Source organism: Elgaria multicarinata, chromosome 4 (genome assembly GCF_023053635.1).
Source record: "Elgaria multicarinata webbii isolate HBS135686 ecotype San Diego chromosome 4, rElgMul1.1.pri, whole genome shotgun sequence".
NCBI lineage: Eukaryota > Metazoa > Chordata > Lepidosauria > Squamata > Anguidae > Elgaria > Elgaria multicarinata.
This window is the reverse complement of record NC_086174.1, coordinates 109,902,944-109,925,505: the sequence shown is the minus strand read 5'-3', so window position 1 is coordinate 109,925,505 and position 22,562 is coordinate 109,902,944. Positions and strand designations below refer to the sequence as shown.

Here is a 22,562-nt window from a genome sequence, read left to right as displayed (position 1 = left end):
ATGTTAATGTCTTATAATTTTGTTGTGTATTTTAAACATTTATGGTTCCCTCCGCCCCCAATGTATGTTTTAAACTTTGTAAGGCCGCCTTGAGGCCTAGCATTGGGCAAAAAGTGGGATACTAATAATAATAATAATAATAATAATAATAATAATAATGCCACAAGAGGCCGGGGGAGGGGTGTCCCTTACCAACCCCAAGTCAGCAACTGCAATCCTGGGGCCATATGCGAGGTCTGCCTTTGGGAGCCTCTGGTTGAACTGGAGGCAGAACAAAGGAGAGATCTCACTCTGCTAGGTCCACTTCTTTGGCTCCACCGCATCAAAGCACTGATTGGTTTAGCAGGCCCCTCCTGGGAAGGAGATGCTGCCACTGGGGCTGTGCAACCGATATTCACCAGCCTTTCTCCCTTCGCTGCTGGCCAGCACACGTCACAATTCACTGCTCCCCATTAAGAGGGAAACTTGGCATATCATGGGCTCACAAATGGAGTGTAGCACTTTTTTATTGTCCAATTAATATCATAAAGAGAACAAGACTCCTGTGTCCTTTAATTCACGTACATTGTGGGCACAATCCTATCCATGCATGTTTAGACATGATGGCTAGGGAATGTTGGGAATTGTAGGACTTCTTTCTGTCTAAACGTGCATAGGATTGTGCCTTATGTATTTTTAATTCTCATACATTATGTATTTTAAATGTACCATAGCTGTTTGTCAAATGACACATTCTAACAATAGAGAACAAAGTAATGAACTGAACTTTTCATGGCAGAGTGGCCACAAGAGGTTAGGGGACACACTGTTAAATCTCTTCCCCAGCATTCTGGTGTTCCTGCTGCCACTGCTGTTGCCCTTACTAGATGTGTAGCACACATTTGGCTCTCTATGACACGTGCATCCAGATGGCGGTGGACAAATGGTCACTAGAGCCCTCTTCATGTGTGACTGGGGAGTGGGGCCCCATCCCTGATGTTGTGTGACCAGGTTAGCCCTGCCACGGACAACTATGCATTGAATGTGGATGTCTGAAAAGGAGTCTCTGTTGTGTACGTGTAGGAGCTCCTCTTCGAACAGCCATGCTTAATGCATGGTTGTCAGGGCATGGCTAGCCCAGCTGTGTGACACCTGGGCAGGGCCAGCGACATGGTCTCACTCTACAGTCATTGAATGGACCCCCCTTCACGCAGGAGGAATGTGGCTCCTAACTCATCTCTTGTTGGCGAGTCAAGAGAAATCGTAGCACGTGTTAAAAGTTCTGCTACAGCTGTCTTTATGTAACATGTAAAATACTCTCCGCCCACAAAAAATGTATTTACAAACAGCACTGGAGCAGTGCCTGAATGATGTGTTTAAACACATGCATTGTAAGGATGAATTTGCTAGACAGGGAGGGTATAGCACCTGTGAGAAGCAGGAAGTGGGTTAATTATCTTTTTTCTTTTCCTTTTTAAATATAGATTCATTTGAGATGCTCGTTCTTCCAGCTGTAAGTATTTTCATGAAATGTTAGAGAACCATGCAAAAATGTTTTCTGAATAGATGCTCTCTCTTTCTTTGGATTATATTTGACATTTTAATCTTGTGTGTGGCACAAATTACTTTCATTAGTAATCAGAAAGGACATTCCTTCAGTCAATTGCGAAATGTAAATTAAAATACAAATGTTTGATATGTTTTTAGAAGGTTTAGAAGACAACTCCCACCTGACTATAAATGAAGCCAAAACAGTGTTTCTAGTATGTGTCATGATAAACTGAGGATCAGCAGGGATATGAAATTAGTCTTGCTTCTAGATTACATTTTTTTCATATTGATAGCAAAAGAAGATGAGAGTATAAAACTTCATAAGTATTTGGTAAGTGTTTAAAACAGATTCACATTGATTAACACACATTTTTAGACACAAGACACATTCTAGCGATACACACGCCTCACAATAATTAATTTAAATATTCAGCAAAAGCACATGGTAGGGTCCTCCCCAGACTGTACCAGTTCAGAATGCTGAAAGAGAAGGGTTATGTTTGGATACTTTCCCATGTCAAACTCCTTGCATGTGGAAACCTGGCACATTATTGGGGTGGGGGAGTTCCTGGCTTCTCATGTGCCTTCTCCCTTTTCGTTGTAAGACATTGAGAGACTGAGGGAACCAGAGAGAGTCAAGATTTTTTTGCATTTTAAGTGCATCTTCCTTTGCTGGCTTAGAAGTGCTACCATATATTGCCATAGACATTTGCAAACTGCTTCTCCACGTTCAGGAAATAATCCCTTCCAGAATACAAATGACTAAGAGCAGGGAGAAATGTAGCTCAAGTGCCAGGGGAACCTTATTCCAGTGTGATCCTGGCTTTATTCTGTTGGAGGACATGCTCCTGTTTGTCTGGTAAACCTGGCCCAGAAAGTAGCACATGTACCAAAATACACAGGAGCACAGTGTACATAATTTTGTATGTAATCTCAATTGCAAAGTGTCTTTGTAAAAAAAAGTACCTAGGAGGATCGACAGAGATCAGTTCAGAGCTTTCCAGAAATGGAGGTTTTTGGAGAAAATGTAACAAAAGTCAATTTAATGGTTAACCATTGAAGGCAGTTTCAAGGAAGGTAAAGGTGGAGAAGGAAATGAAGAGTGAGGTGGTGGTGAGCTGGATCGGTGGTGTGGTGATGTTTCAGTTTGAGGAGAGAGGAAGGAATGGAATCTGTAAAGTGGTCAGGAAGGAAGAATTAGATTGTCTTTTGTTATGCTTCTTTCATTCCTTACACTCTATCTGAAACACAATGAGGGGGCAGAGAATCCTTAGTGCCAGCAGGGTTTTTTAAAAAAAAGACAAAAGAAAGTTTTTAAAAAGAGGGGCTTTTTTTAGCCTTAACAAGGTTTTACTGGGTGGAGTGCCACCCGTAGCTTTCTTTTGTTTGCCTCCTAACAGGAAGTTAGGGTCCAATGTCATATGGTTTTATCATATGACATATGACAGCTGGACAACCATCTGTCAGGGATGCTTTAGGGTGGATTCCTGCATTGAGCAGGGGGTTGGACTAGATGGCCTTGTAGGCCCCTTCCAACTCTGCTATTCTATGATTCTATGATTCTATGATTTTATCACCTGCAGGTCAGGAGGAGCAGCTGAGGTGATCTTCATCTTCTCATCCTCTGATAGTTTTTCTGCTAAATGGGCTTATTTGTCTGTCAAAGGTAGAGGAAAGGAGGCAGGAAGAGTCTCAACATAGTTTGTATCCTGGCGTCTCTGGTCTCCTCTCCTTGCCCACTGGAACGCCCCCTTTCCCCTCTTTCTGAGGTTGATTTTCTGATTTCGGAGGTCAGCTGGTGTGTTTTTTCGGAGGTCCATGGTGTTTATCTGTGGTTTATGAACCTTCAACTAATGTCTGAATGCTATCACTTAGCACCATTTTGTTCTGTTTATTTCAACTGCTGCCTTCTATTTTGTAAACTGAATGCTATCATGGCATATAACTATCCTTGTGTGTTTTCAAGTGATAAAGCACTTGTTTGGAGTATCACTGTAGCTTTAGTTAGTAATAATTTTACACGACAACCCTCTTTACATTTACTTCCGTATAAGCCCCATGGTGTTCAACGGCATTTACTCCCAAGCAAGGGAGCACAGGATTGCAGCCTCAATCTTTTTTTTAAAAAAATTATTAATTGTTCCATGTTTCCAGGAGCTTCTAGAAATAAATATAACAATAATAATGACAGTGAACTGTCTTTTTTTCTCCCCAGCTTCCCATTGGCAGTAGCTCTCTTAATTGTGATTTACTAGTCAAAGGGTATTCAGAAGGCCAACTATTGTTTTCTAACCTCACTGACCTTTCGTTTGAAGAAAAGAGCTTCTCAGTCTTCATCCAGACGGACAAGTCTGTATATAAACCCGGACAAGAGGTGAAAATACGGGTGGTAACTCTGTATCCTGACCTCAAGCCATACAATACTCCTGTAAATGTCTACATTCGGGTAAGTACAAACTTGACCTTAGTTGGTGAAATAGAGTTTTCCTTCAGAGTCTGTGAATGTCACCTATGGGTGTGTTTGCACTAAGGTACAGCTGTAGGAAGGGGATCTGCTCTAAAATAAATCATAAATGGATAAGGCGTCCATGCATAATATAGGCAGTCATGTACAGGGTCCAGATTTCAAACCAATTCCATGCTCTTAAAGCATAAGGTTTGTGAGTTCAGGTGCAAATAACATGCTATATGCAAATGCAAGAAAAAAGCAGGTTTGGGAAGATGAAGTGGAGGATTGGTGGTGAGTAGGGAGTGCTTCACCTCTGAAACACTGACTGTTTTTCTTGTTCTAAATTAGCCCAACAGGCTCCTCCTCCTGCTGGGTTGCAGGTGTGGGAAGAGTGTTTAAAACGTAGCTTTCCCTTCAGAAAATGTGTTTCAATGGTCTTGGACACTGAATGAGCATAGAAAGCGTGGTGCGTGCCCAAGTGAAGTTGATAAAGTTATGTGCTCCCCTTTTATTGTACTTTTCTTTTGAGAGTAACTCTCCCCCCACCCCCTGTTTACCTCTATCTGGATTACTGAGACTTATTGAGGCAGGTTGTTTAGCAACACCCCATCCACTTTTGCTTGTTCTTATTCTCGTAAATTAAAATTTTGTCTTGCTTTGATCTTGCTTGATCAAATTACACGTTACCTTGAAGTCAAGGCCAAAACTTGCAGTAAAGTTAATATGTTGTTTTGCCCTGGGGCAGGGATGTTTATTTGATGGGGGAAAATATTTATGCACAAATGTGCACGTTCTAAATGAGTCCCACTGAAATAGTAAAATTATCACATAATATTTTTTACTACTCTTCTAAAGGCTGACTATATATTAAGCTTCAGTGCCATTTTTTTTTAAAAAAAACCTGCAGCAGTATATGGACAGGGCATTTTGAAAGGAGAAGCCTTGACAATTCTATTCTCAAAAATCATGTCTTTCCCCCCGGCCTAAAAGAGAACAGCACTGAGGCCCATTTCATACATTGCACATAACACATGGTTAATTCCTGAGTAATTAACTTTCTTATGAAAGCATTTGTGTTAAAAAGTCACACCTGTCATCTTAGGAAGCTGTCATCTTCAGCAAGTGCAAGGAGATGGTAATATTTTAGGTCACACACTATCAGCAGCATTACTGGAGAAGTTTCTGTATGGATTTTTCTGCTGAAACATACTTCATGTCCCTATTGTAACATTCATCTACTGCAATAAACAATCACCCAGTAATCCACTATTTTCAACATGGCCCTGGATTTGTTAATGACATGTTACTAAATGCATAGGGTAGTATTCAGTGTTGGCAATCTGCCAACTCTAAACACATTGTGCTAGTGGGAATGACCACTAGTGGAATGGGAAATTAGCGCTTGCTAGCACAACCCAAAAACTATTCAAAAGTGCTGCTTCTGGAATGAAATAATTCAGCAGAGCTCCCTTCTGAGACCTCTGCTGACTAGTCCCATTCCAGAAGCAGTAATTTCTGTAGTTTTGAGTTACTTTCCCGGTGTGCTAGCAGTTATTCCTGTTAGCGCAGGGGCTGTATTGGATACATAGTTTAACATACAGTATGGACTTTTTTGTTAGGATCCTCGACGCAATTTGATTCAGCAGTGGTTGACAGAGAATGGAAAACTGGGCAAGATTGCCAAGCAGTTTAAATTATCCAAACATCCTGTCCTGGGTGACTGGTCTATACAAGTTCAAGTAAATGTGAGTATTAACGAAATGAATTGTTTAGCAGGGATATAATATGAGTCCACTAAAAATCAATGATAAAGTTGCCATTGAGTTAAGTGGCTGTGATTGCAGACTATGGTTTGTTCATTTTTGAAAGACATGAAATTTGTCTATAATTATACAGTTATATATATTAGACTGGTTAAGATCAGCAGCTGAGAACAACTTGAGCTTTTAGATACTGGTTAGTAAGCAAAAGACATGTTATATAGTACTTCATTACTTTTTTTCAGTGTGCAGTTGAAATCATTTGTAGTTTATGATACTATTCTTAATAACTCATGTTCCAAACATTTGTATATTTTCTTGAAGGCAGAAATCCCAGAGTTGGATTATTTAGTAGTTGTAAACTAGGGAAGGCTAAGATTGGATGAACGTGAAGAAACGGTGCAGCTACTAAGGATAAATAAAAGTTAACGTACATAAAATGTAGGGGTGTGCACAGACCCCCCGCTCCGCTTCACTTAGAGATCCGCCATTTTCGGAGTGGCCCGCTTCGCCCCGCCCCCGCTCTGCCCACTTCTGCTCCGCTCCGCTCAGAGCTCCGATCCGGATCCGGAGCTCCGTTTTTTCCCCCCATGGGGTTGCATTGAAAGCTAAAAAAGTATACAACTTTTTTTCTGTTCAAGTTAGAAACCTCACGTTTGGCACCATGACACCTCATGGATGTATACACACGCACGCCAAGTTTCAAGCAAATCCCATCATCCCCTGATTTTTGGCGAATTTTTGAAAATCGGGCACCCCATTCACACCCCTTGGGATAGCTCTGTCAATTTGCATGTTAGAAACCTCAAACTCGGCACCATGAAAGCTTATCCATGTGTCCACATGGACGCCCAGACTCAAGGCAATCCCATCATCCCCTGATTTTTGGCGTGGCTCTAACCTCTAACGCACCACCCATCACACCCCTTTCGATAGCTCCGTCAATTTGCACGTTAGAAACCTCAAACTCGGCACCATGATAGCTTATCCATGTATCCACATGGACGCCAAGTTTCAAGGCAATCCCATCATCCCCTGATTTTTGGCGAATTTTTGAAAATCGGGCACCCCATTCACACCCCTTGGGATAGCTCCGTCAATTTGTATGTTAGAAACCTCAAACTCGGCACCAGGACAGCTTATCCATGTGTCCACATGGACGCCCAGACTCAAGGAAGTCCCATCATCCCCTGATTTTTGGCACCCCAAATCAAGTCCCATTCTATAACTACGTCAATTTGCATGTTAGAAACCTCAAACTCGGCACCAGGACAGCTTACCCATGTGTCCACATGGATGCCAAGTTTCAAGGCAATCCCATCATCCCCTGATGTTAGGGGAAGTTTTGAAAATCGGGCACTCCAGTATGTCAGGCAATGCAGACAGCTCAATGGGGCCAGTTCAAAGGAAATCCCAACATGCCATGAGATAACCCTAAATCTTCTTCCACACTTGAAAAATGGATTTTTGAACTTGATAAAGTCTAAGTGAGCGCAGGAAGGACTTCTCCCCTGAGTCAAAGCAAGACACATACACCATCCCTGCAAGGCGGGAAGGGGAGAAGGGAGGGAAGGCAGGCAGGCAGGCAGGCAGGCAGGCAGGCAGCATGCATTGTAGTGCCGCAAGGATGGCTTGAGCACTAACGCATAGCAAACCAACCTGTAAGCGGGCGCAAGGAGCAAGTGAGGCAAAGATGGCTGGTTGTTTCTTTCTAAGCCAGCAGTTACGCATTGAGGGGCACAGAGGAGGACGACTGGGAGCAAGCGTGCCAGAGGGTGCTGGGCACGAACCGCAAAGCCCATCTCCCAGGCACCAGGCGGACAGAGAGGCAGGCAGAGCAGGCGAGGAGTCAGTCCTGGCAGATGCCCCACCACAGCAGCACCCCGGGGGAGGCGGGCAGACAGGCAGGCAGGCAGGCAGGCAGGCAGCGGGCATTTCTGGGGGCACAAGGAAGTGAGGCCAGGATGGCTGGTTTCTAAGCCAGCACTGCAGTTAGTCACGCATTGCAAACGCAAACCATCCCAGCGAGTCGGTCACTGAGGAGGACAGGCTAGCAGAGGGGCAGGCAGAGTGACATGTCATAGATCTAGTATTGGGGAGGAGTCAGTCCCGGCAGATGCCCCACCACAGTAGCACCCTGGGTGGGCGTTGGAAAACGCCATCTTGTGGGTCCATACTTCCCCCACCACATGTCCTGCAGGGTTGCCTGCCTAACCCTTGTGGGGATGGGAGATGGAGAGCTTAGAGTGGCAGTGCCAGCAGCAGCCTTCGGCTTTCCCCTGGAACCAGTCGCCTTGCCCGCCTCTTTCCCCAGCAAGACCGACTGGTGCTTCCGCTGAAGATGCATCTTCATGCTGCTGGTTCCATAATGCCCTGTAGATGAACCCCTGCTTAGGCTGAGTTTGCAGTGGCGACAGACAGCAAAGCGGGGATCCGCTCCCAACTCAAAGTGGTCCCACACTATGCTTGTCTTTCGCTTCCGTGGTGACATCACCAATTGCCCGCCTGAGCTCTCTGGTGTTGCCACAGAAACAGGGGTGGCAGCGGAAGAGGGGTGGGATGAGACTGGGGAGAGAGCCTCGGCCTACTGCTGCTCCTCCTCAGCCCCCACATCCTGGAGGACCACCGCCTCCTCCTCCTCCCCCTCCACTGTGCTGAGGACCTCGTCTAGGTCCATCAGCGGGCTCATGGGCTCAAAGGATAATGAAGGAGATACTCCTACTCCTCCTCTAATGGCACTGCTGCCACCTGCCTCTTGCCACCTGCCTGCTTACTGGTGCCAGCCTGAGCCTTGCTGCTTTCAGCACGCCTGCTCCCTCTTCTCATGATGACTAATAAAATATTAATACTACTAATAATATGTATAAGGTACTACTAAGAATATGTATAAGAAGAATATAATATGTTTAAATGTAGGGAAATGGGACAAGAAGTGTGTATGCTGTATAAGAAGAATAAAATATTAATACTACTAATAATATGTATGAGAATATACTAATATATATACTACTAAGAATATGTAAAAGAATATAATAATATGTTTAAGAATATTACTAATAAATGTAGGGAAATGGGACAAGAAGTGTGTGTATGCTTTCCACAAAATGCTCAATCTGTGGCTGCCTGTTGCACTTCACAAAAGCAGCACACTCACAGTCCAAGTTACACAGAGAAGAAAAAGAGAATAATTTTTTTTTTGGTATTTTTTGGTATTTTTTTGTATATAGATAGAAGGAAACACAATCAGGATTTAAGAGAGGGGAGGGGGGGAAAGAACCAACCAAACACTACTACTATACTAATATGTATAAGAAGAATAAAATATTAATACTACTAATAATATGTATGAGAATATACTAATATATATACTACTAAGAATATGTAAAAGAATATAATAATATGTTTAAGAATATTACTAATAAATGTAGGGAAATGGGACAAGAAGTGTGTGTATGCTTTCAAAAGAAAGCTTTCACAAAAGCAGAACAGTCAGGCTTTAATAGAGGGAAGGGGGGGGCAACCAACCCAACCAACCAAACACACACTCCAAAATTTAAAAATAAAGTTTATATTAAATCAAAGTAAGGGAAAAACACAGGGCAAACTAAGCTATAAGTCAGAAAGAAGCAAACAAACACACACACACGCGCCAAACTAAATCTATCCTAATCTATCCAAAGTCCAAAGCAGGAGCACTAACTAACTAAGTCTTCCCTCCACGAACGCCAACCCACAAAGAGACACAAAGCAGAAAGCTCTCAGGGTGGGTCTGCCTTAGTCCCCCCTCCAACGCTGGGATTGGAGGATGATGCTTTATGAGGTGATCAATTCTCATCAGGATTGGGAATTGAATGTGCCTGTCATCGCTTCAAAAAAAATAAAAAAAACCCAAACCCCGATTTTTAAAAAAATATTGCACGTGAACCACAGGACGCAGAAAGTTGAGAGTAGTCTCAAAATGACCCCCATCCACGACTCTCTGAGCACAAGAATTTTCAGAACGATAGCTTAAAAACCAACCCAGTTATGCCCGAGTCTTTCCCGCAATGCAATCCTATGGGCGAAAAGCCGAAAAACGCCATTTGAGCCGTGCGGTTGACCCGATTTTCAAAAAAATATAGCACGCGACCCGCACGACGCAGAGAGGTGAGAGTTGTCTCAAAATGACCCCCATCCACGACTCTCTGTGCACAAGAATTTCCAGAATGATAGCTTCAAAAAGAACGTAGTTATCCGTGATTATTTGCCGCAATGCAATCCTATGGCGAAATGTTTTCAAGATGGCGACCGGAGCGCTCCGCCTGAACTAGGAGCTCCGAAAAATGGTCGCTTCTCTTTACCTTGCTTCTAGGGGTCCGCGGTCCGCTCCTACTCCGCCTCTGGGTAAGGCGGAGCAGGCCAATCCGCTACTGCTTCTACGCTCCTAATAGGAGCGGAGCACATGCCTAATAAAATGCATTGCGTATAGATGAAAATAGTGTTGCACATTGCCAGTGATGTCACAAGCAAGAACTAAAAAGTGCCCATTTTTTAAATGGTTTTTAATGCTTTATGTGTGTATGTTCTGTGTTTTAGAATTTTAAATTTTGTATACTCGTTTTTATCTTAATTTTAGAATTTCTGTAAACCGCCGAGAGAGCCCTGGCTATGGGAGCGGTATATATGTGCAATAAATAAATAAATAAATAAATAAATAACACTTGGGGCAACCAAATTCCACATGAAGGTCACGGTAGCAACAAGTTTGCTTATCTGAGGAGAAGAATTATGTTTCCCTAGGTATAAAATATAGCTGTTGAGGTATATCTCTCTGCAATGGTAAGGAAGGCATGTGTGCAATTAATGAGCAACAGCTGTACATATAATGCTCTGAAACTGATTGTATGGAAGAATTCTCAGGTCCATCAGGCGTGCTTGGCTCATTGCAATACAAGAAACGAATGGTTTTCAAATGCCCAATAGGTGGCAGTATAACCAAGAAAAAGATGAAGTTCAAGGATAAAATGCAAATTATTTATTAAAATATATATTTGTGGAGCAAAACAAACAGATGCTTTATGATTATGGTTTTTTCCACTATCTCAGAACTTTAGGAACATTTTTCCTTGGTTCCAGAGGCAAAGAATTTAAGCAAACATATTCAGAGGCCTTTTTTTTTTTAGCTCTTCAACAGCAAAATAAAAAGGGAAAGCAATGCTCCCCAAACAAACCCATGCATACTTATGCACATACATAAATACACACAACTCCCCCTCTGAAGCCTTCAAAGAGAAAAGGATAACAAAATGAGCAAAAAAAATAGTCTGCTATTTCGGAGAAAGAATAAAGTTCTGGAAGGAATTGGATGATATCCTAAATAGTGGGAACGGATCATATGCATCCTTGCCCAGTAAATTTCAAACCAGACACATCACCTATCCTGCCACAGCCAGACATGAACCAAACCACCAATACTCCACAAGCTCAGATGTACTTCACACTGACTGCTTCTGCAGTTCACTGCTTCTTAGATGGCTATTCTGAGATAATCTTGTGGCTTGTTTCTGGTTGATGGCTGCAGCAACCAGTTTTCTGCCAGACCCTGTGATGTAGAGAATTCTTGATTACAGCAATCTAGGTGCTTTGCCTACAGTGAAGGTACCAATTCCTGCAGCAATTAAGAAAGGTGTGGCTTCGAGAATATTGATAGCTGCAGTTTTCCTGTGCCCCATGCTACATCAGTCCTATCTGCCTGCCCTACGTGTATGAGAACTGTAGGAACTCGAGTGATAGGTAGGGAAGTTGGGGAAATCTGTTTGGGGCATGAAGTTCAGACCCGTAGACAATGTTCTGGTTCCCACTGCAGTGAGAACTCGATCTACAGTGAGTCGAGCCAATTCACAGATTTTTCCAAGCATTTTGGGCATTTTTCCCACTGGCTGTGCAGTTTACACAGATTATTATTATTATTATTATTATTATTATTATTATTATTATTATTATTTATATAGCACCATCAATGTACATGGTGCTGTACAGAGTAAAACAGTAAATAGCAAGACTCTGCCGCATAGGCTTACAATCTAATATCTCTCAACAATTTGTGCAACTTTCTGAGCAATTTGTGCAAATTTGCCTGAATTTGTACAAATTCGGCTTGTGCAGATTGCTGAGAAATGTGCACAAATTATTCAGAGTTTTGGACAGATTACAGAACCTGCAGGAGAAAAATGTGCAACTTGAGTTCCCAGGGTTCAGGGAAAAGCCCACAGCTCAGCTCACAAATGCAAAGCGAGCTTTACACACCGCGGAACACCATTGAATAAAAAACAACAACCAGATTTCCCTGTAATGGACATCTGTGTTAGTAGGTAAGGAGAGTCTTCTCTTAAACTCCATTTTGCCATGCCCAAGTTTTTGCATATATCTGGGAGGAAGAGTGTTAAGCACCTCTGAATTAAGATCAAGGGGTATAACAATTTTGGACGTATGTACAATCCAGATTAGCTTTGGTTGAATGAATTTCCTTGAGCAAATGTAATGTGTTAAAGGATATGGCTAGTAGTAATTACTATGGTTCTGGTGGCTGGAAAAAGTATTCCTCTAATTGTGGGACTTTCTGTCAGCCATATCCATGGTTGCCAGGTTATCTCCTTGATGTTATATTTGTTCATGTATTGAAGGACATTTGGAGTTGCTCATATGTACTAAACTAAACCAGGGAGATGGCTTTCCAGGATTGTGTGCTGTATATAATAAATATACCATGGGAAACAGAAAAAGTTTGCATTCCTGCCTATAGCTCAGTGGGACTTACTTTGGAATTGCACTTCATGCAGAAGAGCGTGCTTAAAAACAAAGGCTTATAGGTGAATGGATTTGCTACATTATTGCAGGAAGGTGGGGGTGGAAAACAATGAGACAAGACAACAGTGTGGATTTAAAATAGGCCCACATTTATTGAATGATCTGCAGAAGAGGCAAAGGCCTAAGCGGGCATCCTATTCTCTGCTAGTGTGCTGGCTATTGATGAATCAGGCGAGCATTAGCAGGCTGTGTCGTGGTGCTTCTATTTCACCGCTCCACAGTCTTCCCCCTTTTGAGAGGGAGGCTTTCTGTTGTTACCCACCCTTGTGCTGTGGGGCACTGAGTGGGTGAGGAAGGACAGCCCCAAAGGTAACTCTTATCTCGCCAGCTGAGGTCACAAGGCTCACAGCTGGGAGACTCAGGCATTACCAATCATCTGAACAGTGGCTCAGAATGCTCACAAGCCCTGATGCCGCTCCAGATGCCTGCACATACCTGCCTACTGCCAAATTTGACCAGAACATTTTAACGCCAATTCACCCATTTCATACTCCCAGCCTGTCTTACGGGGTGAATTAGGTGAAAAAAATCACAATAAACTTATTGTGAGCAAAAAATTCCTATTCAGCCCCCAAACGGGCAACCAGCGAGCCCACCCTGCCTATAGGGAGGGAGGGAGCCGCGCGACGAAGAGGAGGCAGGGAGGGACGAGACCAGCTATATGGCTGCATAGTTCCCTCCCCATCCTGGTGGTAATATGTGGAGGCCGCCAGTGGTGATCCTCCACACCTCATTCCCCCACCTGCAATGGCCTCCCCACGCCCATGTTTGCTGGGGGCGGGAGTAAGGCAATTCTAAGAAGATAAGATTTGTGCTGTATCAGACCAAAGGCCCATCTAGTCCAGCATTTGGTTCCCACAGTGGCCAGCCAGATGCCTATGGGAAGCCTGGAATCAGGACATGAGCACAATAACACCCTACTGCTTGTATTCTCAGCACCTGATATTCAGAGGCATATTTATTATGAAGACTGCCTTTGAAAACTGGCTTCGTTATATGAGCTTTTTTGTAGAGCATATCCATGAACTGTTAGTACCAGAAGATTGAGGACAGCATATGCTTTCCTGGTGTCTGTAATTAGATTCTGTAGCTCTTTTAGCACTAGACACAACAAATTCTGTTTATTTTGCTAGACATAAATCTTCGATGCTTGATGCATTCAATTTGAATGGTTTATAATGCCTTATGCCATCCTTTCATGCCAAAAACAACCAATAAAATGAATGGAACAAAAACAAGTTAATCTTATTAACTGTGTTTTTGCCTGTGTACAAATTCGTGTTTTCATAAGCTGAAAGCTATGTTCAAAACTAAAGTTATCATTTGCCTGACAAATTTATGGCCAGCCACCAGTTATAACAATGTATTCTTACCAATCTATCTGCTTAGGAGGTCATTTCATGCATCTGCCAAAGTAGGCTCTGGTCCACAAAAGCTTATGCCATGAGAAGTAGGATAAATAAATATGTCACAGTGCACTTGAATATCGTAAAGTCTCAGGGACATCAGCAGCCCATTCTACAGATAATTAAAGAGTTACGTTCCTGACTTTTGATGTCAGTTATAGTGAAACAAAAGACCTATCACTTTTGGAAAAATGCAGTTCAACTCGTACCCTTTTTTTAATTGCTGGAATCATTTTAGAGAAGGCCCTGCCTTAGATGCAATTAACCATTGAATGTAAGCATACATTTCATAGATTTTTGTTTGTCTGCATTTCCATAGGATCAAACACACTATCAAACGTTTACTGTGATGGAATATGGTAAGTGCCTGCACTTAAAAAGCGGATGCTTTTGATCGTTTTCTTTGAAAGACAGAGGGAGGGTTTTAAGGCTCAAGAAAGCAGTGATCTTCCAGCATTAGTATGATCAGGAATGCTATTTACAAAATACGTCTTAGTCATTAAATGCCTTCAGATTACAGAAGATTGTAAGGTTATGAGAGCCACTCATGTTTTTGAACTTATAGAACAGAATAACCATCTATATTTGGTATTCTGAACATGTGTGCGTTGTGTATCATTAATAGTGAAAGTGGTGTGTGGGGAGAGGAGCACTGAACTTTCCTCTATCCCTTGCCGTCAGTCTTTTGCTCCAATTGCTTTCTCCCTTCATGGCTCTGATACGAGAAGTGAGATAGGAACAAAGAACAGGAGCAATGGGGATGAGGTAATATGCAAGAGGGGAGAGTGTTTAGTGACCCTGTCCAGTGCACTTGTTTTATTCTTAAAGTAAGACACCCACCCCCACCCACCCACACACTGCTGTCTGATGACTTGCCTGTAAATGAGGAATTTCAGATGATTAGAGAGGAAAGCATTTGTATGTGTATGTTGTTGTTTTTTGTGGTTGAGTATATCCCATGTGTCTGGTATTGCCTACCAAATTTTACATTTAGTTACTTAAGAGATTGAGGGAATTTTCAGCACCCTCGCTAAATTAAAATTCCTGGCATTCTTTTGGGTAAACCATAACAGTCAGAGTTACGGGTAGGCAACCATTTGGGGCCATGGGCACATCCGGGAATTTGAGAAAGTGTCCTGGGTACAAGCATGGAATGGGTGCCATGGGTGGGCGTGGCTAGTCACAAAGAAAGAGTAATGTGCCCAGAAGCATTCATGGGAAATCAAGATAGCAGCAGTTAGAGGTTCCCACTTCACTTTGAAGCAATCCCAGCTTCCAATAAAAACATCTTAAAAAATATTTTAAAATAAAAATTGGGAGGAGTAGGGTGTTTCAGTGGGCACCAAATAAGGACACCACATTGCTTACACCCTGGTCAAAGTGATATAAAACAGAACTTATATATGGTTGTAGTGCAAAGGAGGCCTATAGGTATGCTTGTATTGTTCTGAAAAACTCACAGTACTGAAACATTATCACTATGACCATTATATCATTCTAATTATAACTGTTGGGTTTTTTTCTAGTGTTGCCAAAGTTTGAAGTCTTTTTAACAATGCCTCTGCATTATTCTCCAAAAGATAAGAATTTCAATGGTACTGTCACAGCAAAGTAGGTAAAAAGTAAATGTTATGTTATTTGAGATCTGTTTGCATTTGTATAAGTCTTGTACACCTAAGCCGTGTAGTGCTGGATCAAAGTATTCAGTTCAGATTTTTCTCCAATTTGGGTGGTGGGCCAAATAGGCATATTGGATTATTTTCGGTTGGGGGTTGAAAAATGAAATTATTCTCTTTGTGAGGGGCAAGAGCCCACCATTTTGAGAAAAGATAGCGCAGAGTTCAATTTTTATTTTTATTCAGAAAAAGCTTTGAACCACACTCTAACATGACATAGCTCTATTCCTAGGGGCTCTGTTGGTAAAAAAGAAGAAGATGGCCGCCTTCATTGGTTACTGTTCTCTATATAATAAGAGATATGCTTTATCAGTGCTGGACAACCATTTCACTGATTCAGCATGGTTTGCAGTGTGCCCAGAGCTACAAAGAGAATTATCCTCACATTATTTTCCAAATTATGTTAAAATGCAAATAGATATGTGGCTTATTATATTGGTTCAACCCTACTTCAGAAACTGAAAGTTTCTAAATAATGGGTTTTTGTGGCTATTTCAGGTACACATATGGAAAGCCAGTGAAAGGAAAAGTAACTATTACTTTCTTCTCATTGTACTATGGAAGGAAGAGAACTATCACTAAAATATTGGAGGTAAGCCGTGTTCATTGCCTGACAGTGTACTTGTATATCAGGAAAAATGCATGTCTTCATTTGCCCTGAGGATTTCTTGGTGAAAATAATCTTCTGCCTTCTTTCCTTCTGCCATGCTGCTTCCTAGATTCTTCCCTATTTGCCAGGACACTTCTCCTTCAAGCCCATTCTCAAAACACCTTCATTTTAAAAAGCCTTTCACGCTTCCGACTTTGTCCGAAGATGAATGTGTGCCTTTGCTTTAAAGAAAACCTCGTGTAAGTCTGGGGGTTGATTCTTGCTGATTCCCTCCACCTCTATCCAGTTAAGCCCACTGAAAAGGTTGGGAGACACTCCAGGACCGAATGGGATATTGTGCTGAGGGCTGAAGTAGGTAGGGGGAATTGATGGTGCCTCAGCTTGCAGAAATGGAAGTGCTTTCTGCTAGGTCAAAACCACCATTGGATACAATCCACTGGTCCTAACTCCATTACATACTATCAGTTTTCAACCACTTTGTCTTTCATGACTGCCTCTCCCAAAGAATACCCTTGTTTGAAATCACTAGCTCTTCTTCCTCTCCCTCAGGTCTGTTAAACAAGTTTAAATTTGTAGTATAATCATAGGCGTGCGCAGCTCATTTCATTCGGGTGTACACCTAAGGCCCCAATTGGAGCAGAGGAGGGGAAAGCACAGTATATCTTCCACACTGCAGAACTGCTATATTCCTGATGCTAGAGTAATAATGTTTTTTTAAAAGATTCCACACATGTGCCAAGTTCCACATTTTAAACCCACTTAAGATGCAATCCTATGCATGTTTGGAAAGAAAAAAGTTGTGCAACTCTTAGCATGCTTCAGCCAGCCATGCTGGCCAGGGGATTCTTGCAGTTGTAGGATTTTTCCCCTCTCTAAACATGCATAGGATTGAGCCTTTAACTCATGTCACACTAGCATAACTAAAGGAATAAAATAGTATTTAACTCTGCTGCCCTGGTGCTGAACATAGTAAGCACCATTTTGTTATAGGAAAGGATAATATAGGTATTAAGTAAAATTTTAAATAACTGTCACCATGTACAGAGTTCTCCCATGGAAACAGCTGGTTTACTGTTGTGATTAATTGATTGGGACTGAAATGCTATTACGCATGACTGAAGGAGAGGCACTCTATGTATGTTTAGGGACACTAATTATTGCTGTACTTAATATAGTGTTTAAATGTGGGTTAAAAAGCCCACAGTTATGTATTTTTATCCCCTTCTCATGCCTTTTTCCCCACCCATCCTTAGGCTGGAATTCTAAGTACATTGACCTTGGACTAAGTCCTATTGTTCTCAATGGGGCTTACTTCTGAGTAGACATACTTAGGAATGTGCTGCAGCTCTATTTTTAAGTTAGCACAAGATCCCCCCCCCAAACCATATCTAAGAAAATAACAGCTTGCTGGTTACTGCACCATATTTACTTGAAAAAAGGGGGGCATCATATTTACCTAAAATAAGCAAGGACATTGTTTTAGCACTCCTGCGCTGTTGAAAACCTGAAGCTGGATGCAGAAAGACTTTGAAGAATCCTCTTCAGCCAGGAAAGGCCTGGGGGCACTGCAATTACCCCACTTTTTCCTTTTCTCTCCCAGTCTTTCTGGCCTGCGGGCCGAGGAAGCAGGGAGAACAGAAGACACACAGCATTTCTCTCTCTCTCTTTCAGGTTTTCCCCTGATTGTGCAGCCGCTGCTGCTCCCGCCTTGTGCTCCAATGATCACGAGAGGCCCAGCTAACTCTTGTGAGCTCCATGTGTGGCTGGAGCACAAGGCAAGAGTAAGGGGGCAGCAAAGGAGAGAGTGGCTGGTTGATTGAGTGGACTGGCAGCAGCAGCTCCAGCCTTCGCCTGCAAACAGAATTATTGGCCTTCCTGGCAGGGGCGGGGTGGAAAAATCAGTAGAATTCACCACCCTTCCTGTCCTCCTTAAAAGCCCCGATTCGAGGGGGGGGGGTGCGTGCAGGAAAGCAGAGGCGGCCCCAAACATTAGAGTGTGCTTGGGAACACCTGGCACACCCCTTGCGCATGCCAGCGAGTATAATCATGTGCCAGACCCAGCTCCTGTGAAGTTTTCTGGTGGAGTGAAGTAATGATAGAGAGCAATGAGAAGGTGATCCAAAGCCAGCAAGAGCAGACCTCTGAGTTGCTCAGTTTAATGTGCAAGGCTGTCAATGGCTACTAGTCCTGATGGCTACCTCCAGTATCAGGCAGTAAGGCTATATACACCAGTTGCTAGGAACAAGGGTGGGCTGTTGCTGTTGCACTGTGTCCTGCTTGTGAGTTCCTGGTTGACAACAGGTTGGCCACTGTGTGGACAGAGCGCTGGACTAGATGGACCCTTGGTCTGATCCAGCATGGCTCTTCTTATGTTCTTAAGCTTGCTCTGGTCTGTTAGGAGCATTGCAGGTGCAAGTTTTGGCAATATGCTCCACTAATACCACCTCAAACACTGAGTCAAATGCAGTGACAACAAATGTGATCCGTCCTGATATTATTTTTTTATTATTCTTTTAAAAAACAACAACACTAAATCAGTTGACTTTTTCTTGATTACAGATTAGTGGATCTGTGAACTTTACACTTGACAATCTAGAGATGAAGAATATAACTAACACAGATCCGGATGAGTATATGTTTCAGCAAATGCCTATAGAAATTACAGCTGTGGTTACAGAATCACTTACAGGTATCTTGTTTAATTTGGCATTTTCTTTAAGGGAAGGGAGGAAAACAGCCCTGGGAACACTTCTGTTTGTTTGTTTATTGCATTTTATCCTGCTTTTTTTTTTTTTTGGACAATTATTGTTTGCCAAATTGGCTCACATCAATAAAAAGACAGAGAGAGACAGGCCTTGCCAACAGGGTTATAAATTAAAATAACAAGACACACAAGAAGAGGGGAGGGGAGAAGGGAGAGGAGAGAGATAATGTTTTCAAGGCCAGAACGAGGTGGTGAATCCTAAGCAGGCCTCTAAACGCACCTGGCCAGGCTGATCTTCCCTTGCTGGTGTTCTGGCTTGAATGAGGCTCTTCCTCCTTAGGCCAATGGATGGGGCTGGAATGTTCTTTCCCCTTCCTTCCGCAGTCCCAGCAGGGCACGTGTCACTTGGAGTTGAGTGTTCTTTCTGGCAGGGAGTGGGGAAGTGAGCTCCCTGCAACTGCTCCTTCTCTGGCCAATAGATGGGCTGGCTTGGTCTCCTCCTTGGCTTGATGTCGTTCCTGGGAAGCAGGGTGTTTAGCCTCCCAGTGGCCATTGGTCCCATGCTTGATGGCAGAAACCACAAGGTGCTTCTCTTCTTCACAAAAACCTAACATATAATTGTTGGGAGATGGAAGCCTCTGAACTCGGAGGCTTCTGTGTATACAATGCCCTGCTGAGCTGCTGCCGGCAGCGTGGTTGGAGTTGCAGAGACGATTTTCACCCTCAGTGTGTTATTTCACTCTCTGTATGTTATTTTCTCTCGATGGGCCTCCGAGCCCATCTAGAGAGGGCACGCTGGTGGAGGTATGACTGGGGCTGGAGAGGCCATAGGATTCCTTGTATTTTGTCCTCCCCACCCACCAGAACACCCTCTTACAATTACAAAATTGGGAGAGGTGGGTACAAGGGGCCTTAGAGAGTGGCAGGGAGCCCATGGGCACTGTGTTGGGAACCCTAACTATAAGACTTTGCAGAAAATGTCTTCAAACGCTGCAACAATTGAATAATCGGATCTTTGACAAAGAATAAATTTCCATAGATATTGGGTAATTTGATTCTTTACATGATTTGCTGTTTTTGCTTGTATGTATTATTGTTTGCTCTTATCCTTAAACTCAAGCAGCAATTGTGAAATGTTCACAGTGTTTGCAAGTGCCAATAATTATTGATGTCAAGTGATAGAAATCCTGTGCTTTCTGTTCAATGTGGCATTTCTTCCTCAAAAGGAAGTGTGATTACATTTTTAGGCCCTCATTTTGAATGTTAGCAACAGCAGTCTAGACTGTTGACAGCTGGAATTACGAGAAATATATACTCCCCAGGTGCTATTGGGAATAAGTGATTATACATGTGTCTCTTTTTAAAAACCTCTTAACAGGAATCTCCCAAAATACAAGTACTACTGTATTTCCAAAACATCATGACTACTTATTAGAATTTTCTGAGTATCCAAGAGTTCTGAAGCCTTCCCTGAGTTTCTTGGCTACGGTGAGTTTTCTGTTACTTTTTGCTGTATCAGTATCATAAATGAAGGAAACATCATGGAGACAGAATTATGTTTTAAAAATTGATTGAAGCTGTCGTATAAAAGAGGTTAATTGTAGCGTCATTTATGTCACTAGATCTTTTGCTTGTTGATTTATGGATATGCATTTTACTGTTTTCAGCTGAAAATAACAAAACTTGACAACAAGCCACTGACTTCTGACGAACGAAAGAATGATGTGCTGATCACTATCAAAGCCCCAGGAAGAGCTGCTTACATGCATCATCCTTATGGAAATGAATTTCAGGGAAATGAGTCAGCTGAGTACCTAACCCACCCTGTTCCAGAGAATGGGGTGATTCAGATTGAGTTTCCAGTTCGGGCAAATACGACAGCATTGCATGTTGAGGTATATTTTTCATGCCATTGCATTTCACACAAAACCTTAATCCAGGTTTCCCCAACCTGGTGCTCTCCTGGCCTTGGATTACAACTCCCACCATCCCCATTCCACCAGCTGGGGGATGACCTTAATCAGTAGATAAATCTTAGGTTGGAAATCTTTTCTGATGCCTACCCTAGTCTTCAAGTGCTTCATATGCATTTCAGTAATCCTTATAACAATCCTGTGAAGCCTGCTTATGTTATTATTAGAGTTCAAAAGGAAGAGAGTGAAAGTTTCTACTCTCACTTTTTAAATTATTTACTAACCACAGTTTCCTTTTACATACAAACTCAGAGAATTGTGGTTTATTCTAAATCTAATTATTTACTTACCCCAGTTTCCTTTTATATACAGTCTCCAGAGACTGTGGTTTATTCTAATTTTAGTTAATTAAAAAACTCCAAGCTGACTGAAACTAGGTTTAAATCCTAGTTTGTTAACTAACTACAGTTAGAATAAAACACAGTTCCCCAAATTCATGTATGACAAGAAACTGGATTAGTGAAAAATGAAAGCAGAAGCTTTTACTCTTCTCCTCTTGTGCGGAAATGTGGAGGAGAAGGGAAGAGGAGCGAACTCAAGGTTTGCCATGATTCATTTGCAGTCACCTAAACCATGGCTTAAATGATTGTTTAAACTGGACAAATGTTTATACTTGCATTGCTAGCAATAGTTTAAATAGAATCAATAGCACCCTATCTTCAGTTAGTCTGCTGAGAGGAAAAAGAAAATCAAAAGCATGAAATGACTGCTTGAGATGACTGTTTAGAAGATAACCTGAAAAAATTATTTCAGGAACCCTTGGTTTGTCCACCCCCACCACTCCATGTTGGTATTCTGGTGGAGTGTAGTCCTATTTTTAAAAAAATTCTGACAGCATAAAGCAGCTTCATGTCTTCATTTAGAAGAGCCAATAATTATACTATTTCTGAAATTGCTCACGTTCATGCTGACTTGAACACTGGTGAACCGGTGCCTGGATGCAGTTATGGGCTGGACGAGGGCCAATAAACTGAAGCTGAATCCTGATATGACAGGGACCTTATAGGTGGGCAGTTCCCAAGTCTGGGAATTGGGTTATTCACCTGTTCTGGATGGGGTTGCACTCCTTCTGAAGGAACAGGTCATAATAGTCTGTGGGTCTTCCTAGATCCATCTTTATCACTGGAGCCCAGGTGACCTCAGTGGCTCAGAGTGCCCATTACCAACTTTGGTTGGTTTGATAACAATGTCTGCTTCTGGATAGGGTTCACCTAACCACTGTGGCCCATGTGCTGGTAATTTCGCAATTATGTTACTGTAATTCACTCTGTCTGGGGCTGCCCTTTCACCTGGTTAGGAAGCTGCTGCTAGCGCAGACTGCAGCAGCTAAGATGCTCAGTGGGGCACTTGGACATGTACACAGTAAAAAGAACTGCACTGGCTGCCTATTAGCTACTGAGCCATGTTCAAGGGTCTGTTGTTGACATACAACGCCCCAAAGAACTTTAGACCGGATACCTAGTGGGCTACCTTCCTCTATATACACCCAGGCGACCCCTTGAGGGGTCATTCCACAACCTTGTTGGCCATTCCACAACTAACAAAATGTTACCACATCACATCTCGAAAGCAGGTCTTCTCAGTAGTGGTGCCCTCCCACATATGGTT

General features: G+C 42.5%; 1 protein-coding gene across 1 annotated transcript in view; it reads left to right on the top strand.

The window, feature by feature from the left end:
• Nucleotides 1-22,562, top strand: part of CD109 (CD109 molecule) — a 75,449-nt gene that overhangs the window by 14,249 nt on the left and 38,638 nt on the right. Inside the window, exons 3-11 of the mRNA XM_063124956.1 lie at nucleotides 1,464-1,492; nucleotides 3,746-3,976; nucleotides 5,599-5,724; nucleotides 14,311-14,350; nucleotides 15,518-15,602; nucleotides 16,166-16,259; nucleotides 18,837-18,966; nucleotides 20,360-20,469; nucleotides 20,649-20,876. Of these exons, the coding sequence (XP_062981026.1) occupies nucleotides 1,464-1,492; nucleotides 3,746-3,976; nucleotides 5,599-5,724; nucleotides 14,311-14,350; nucleotides 15,518-15,602; nucleotides 16,166-16,259; nucleotides 18,837-18,966; nucleotides 20,360-20,469; nucleotides 20,649-20,876 (1,073 nt within the window). The remainder of the gene's footprint in view (nucleotides 1-1,463; nucleotides 1,493-3,745; nucleotides 3,977-5,598; nucleotides 5,725-14,310; nucleotides 14,351-15,517; nucleotides 15,603-16,165; nucleotides 16,260-18,836; nucleotides 18,967-20,359; nucleotides 20,470-20,648; nucleotides 20,877-22,562) is intronic.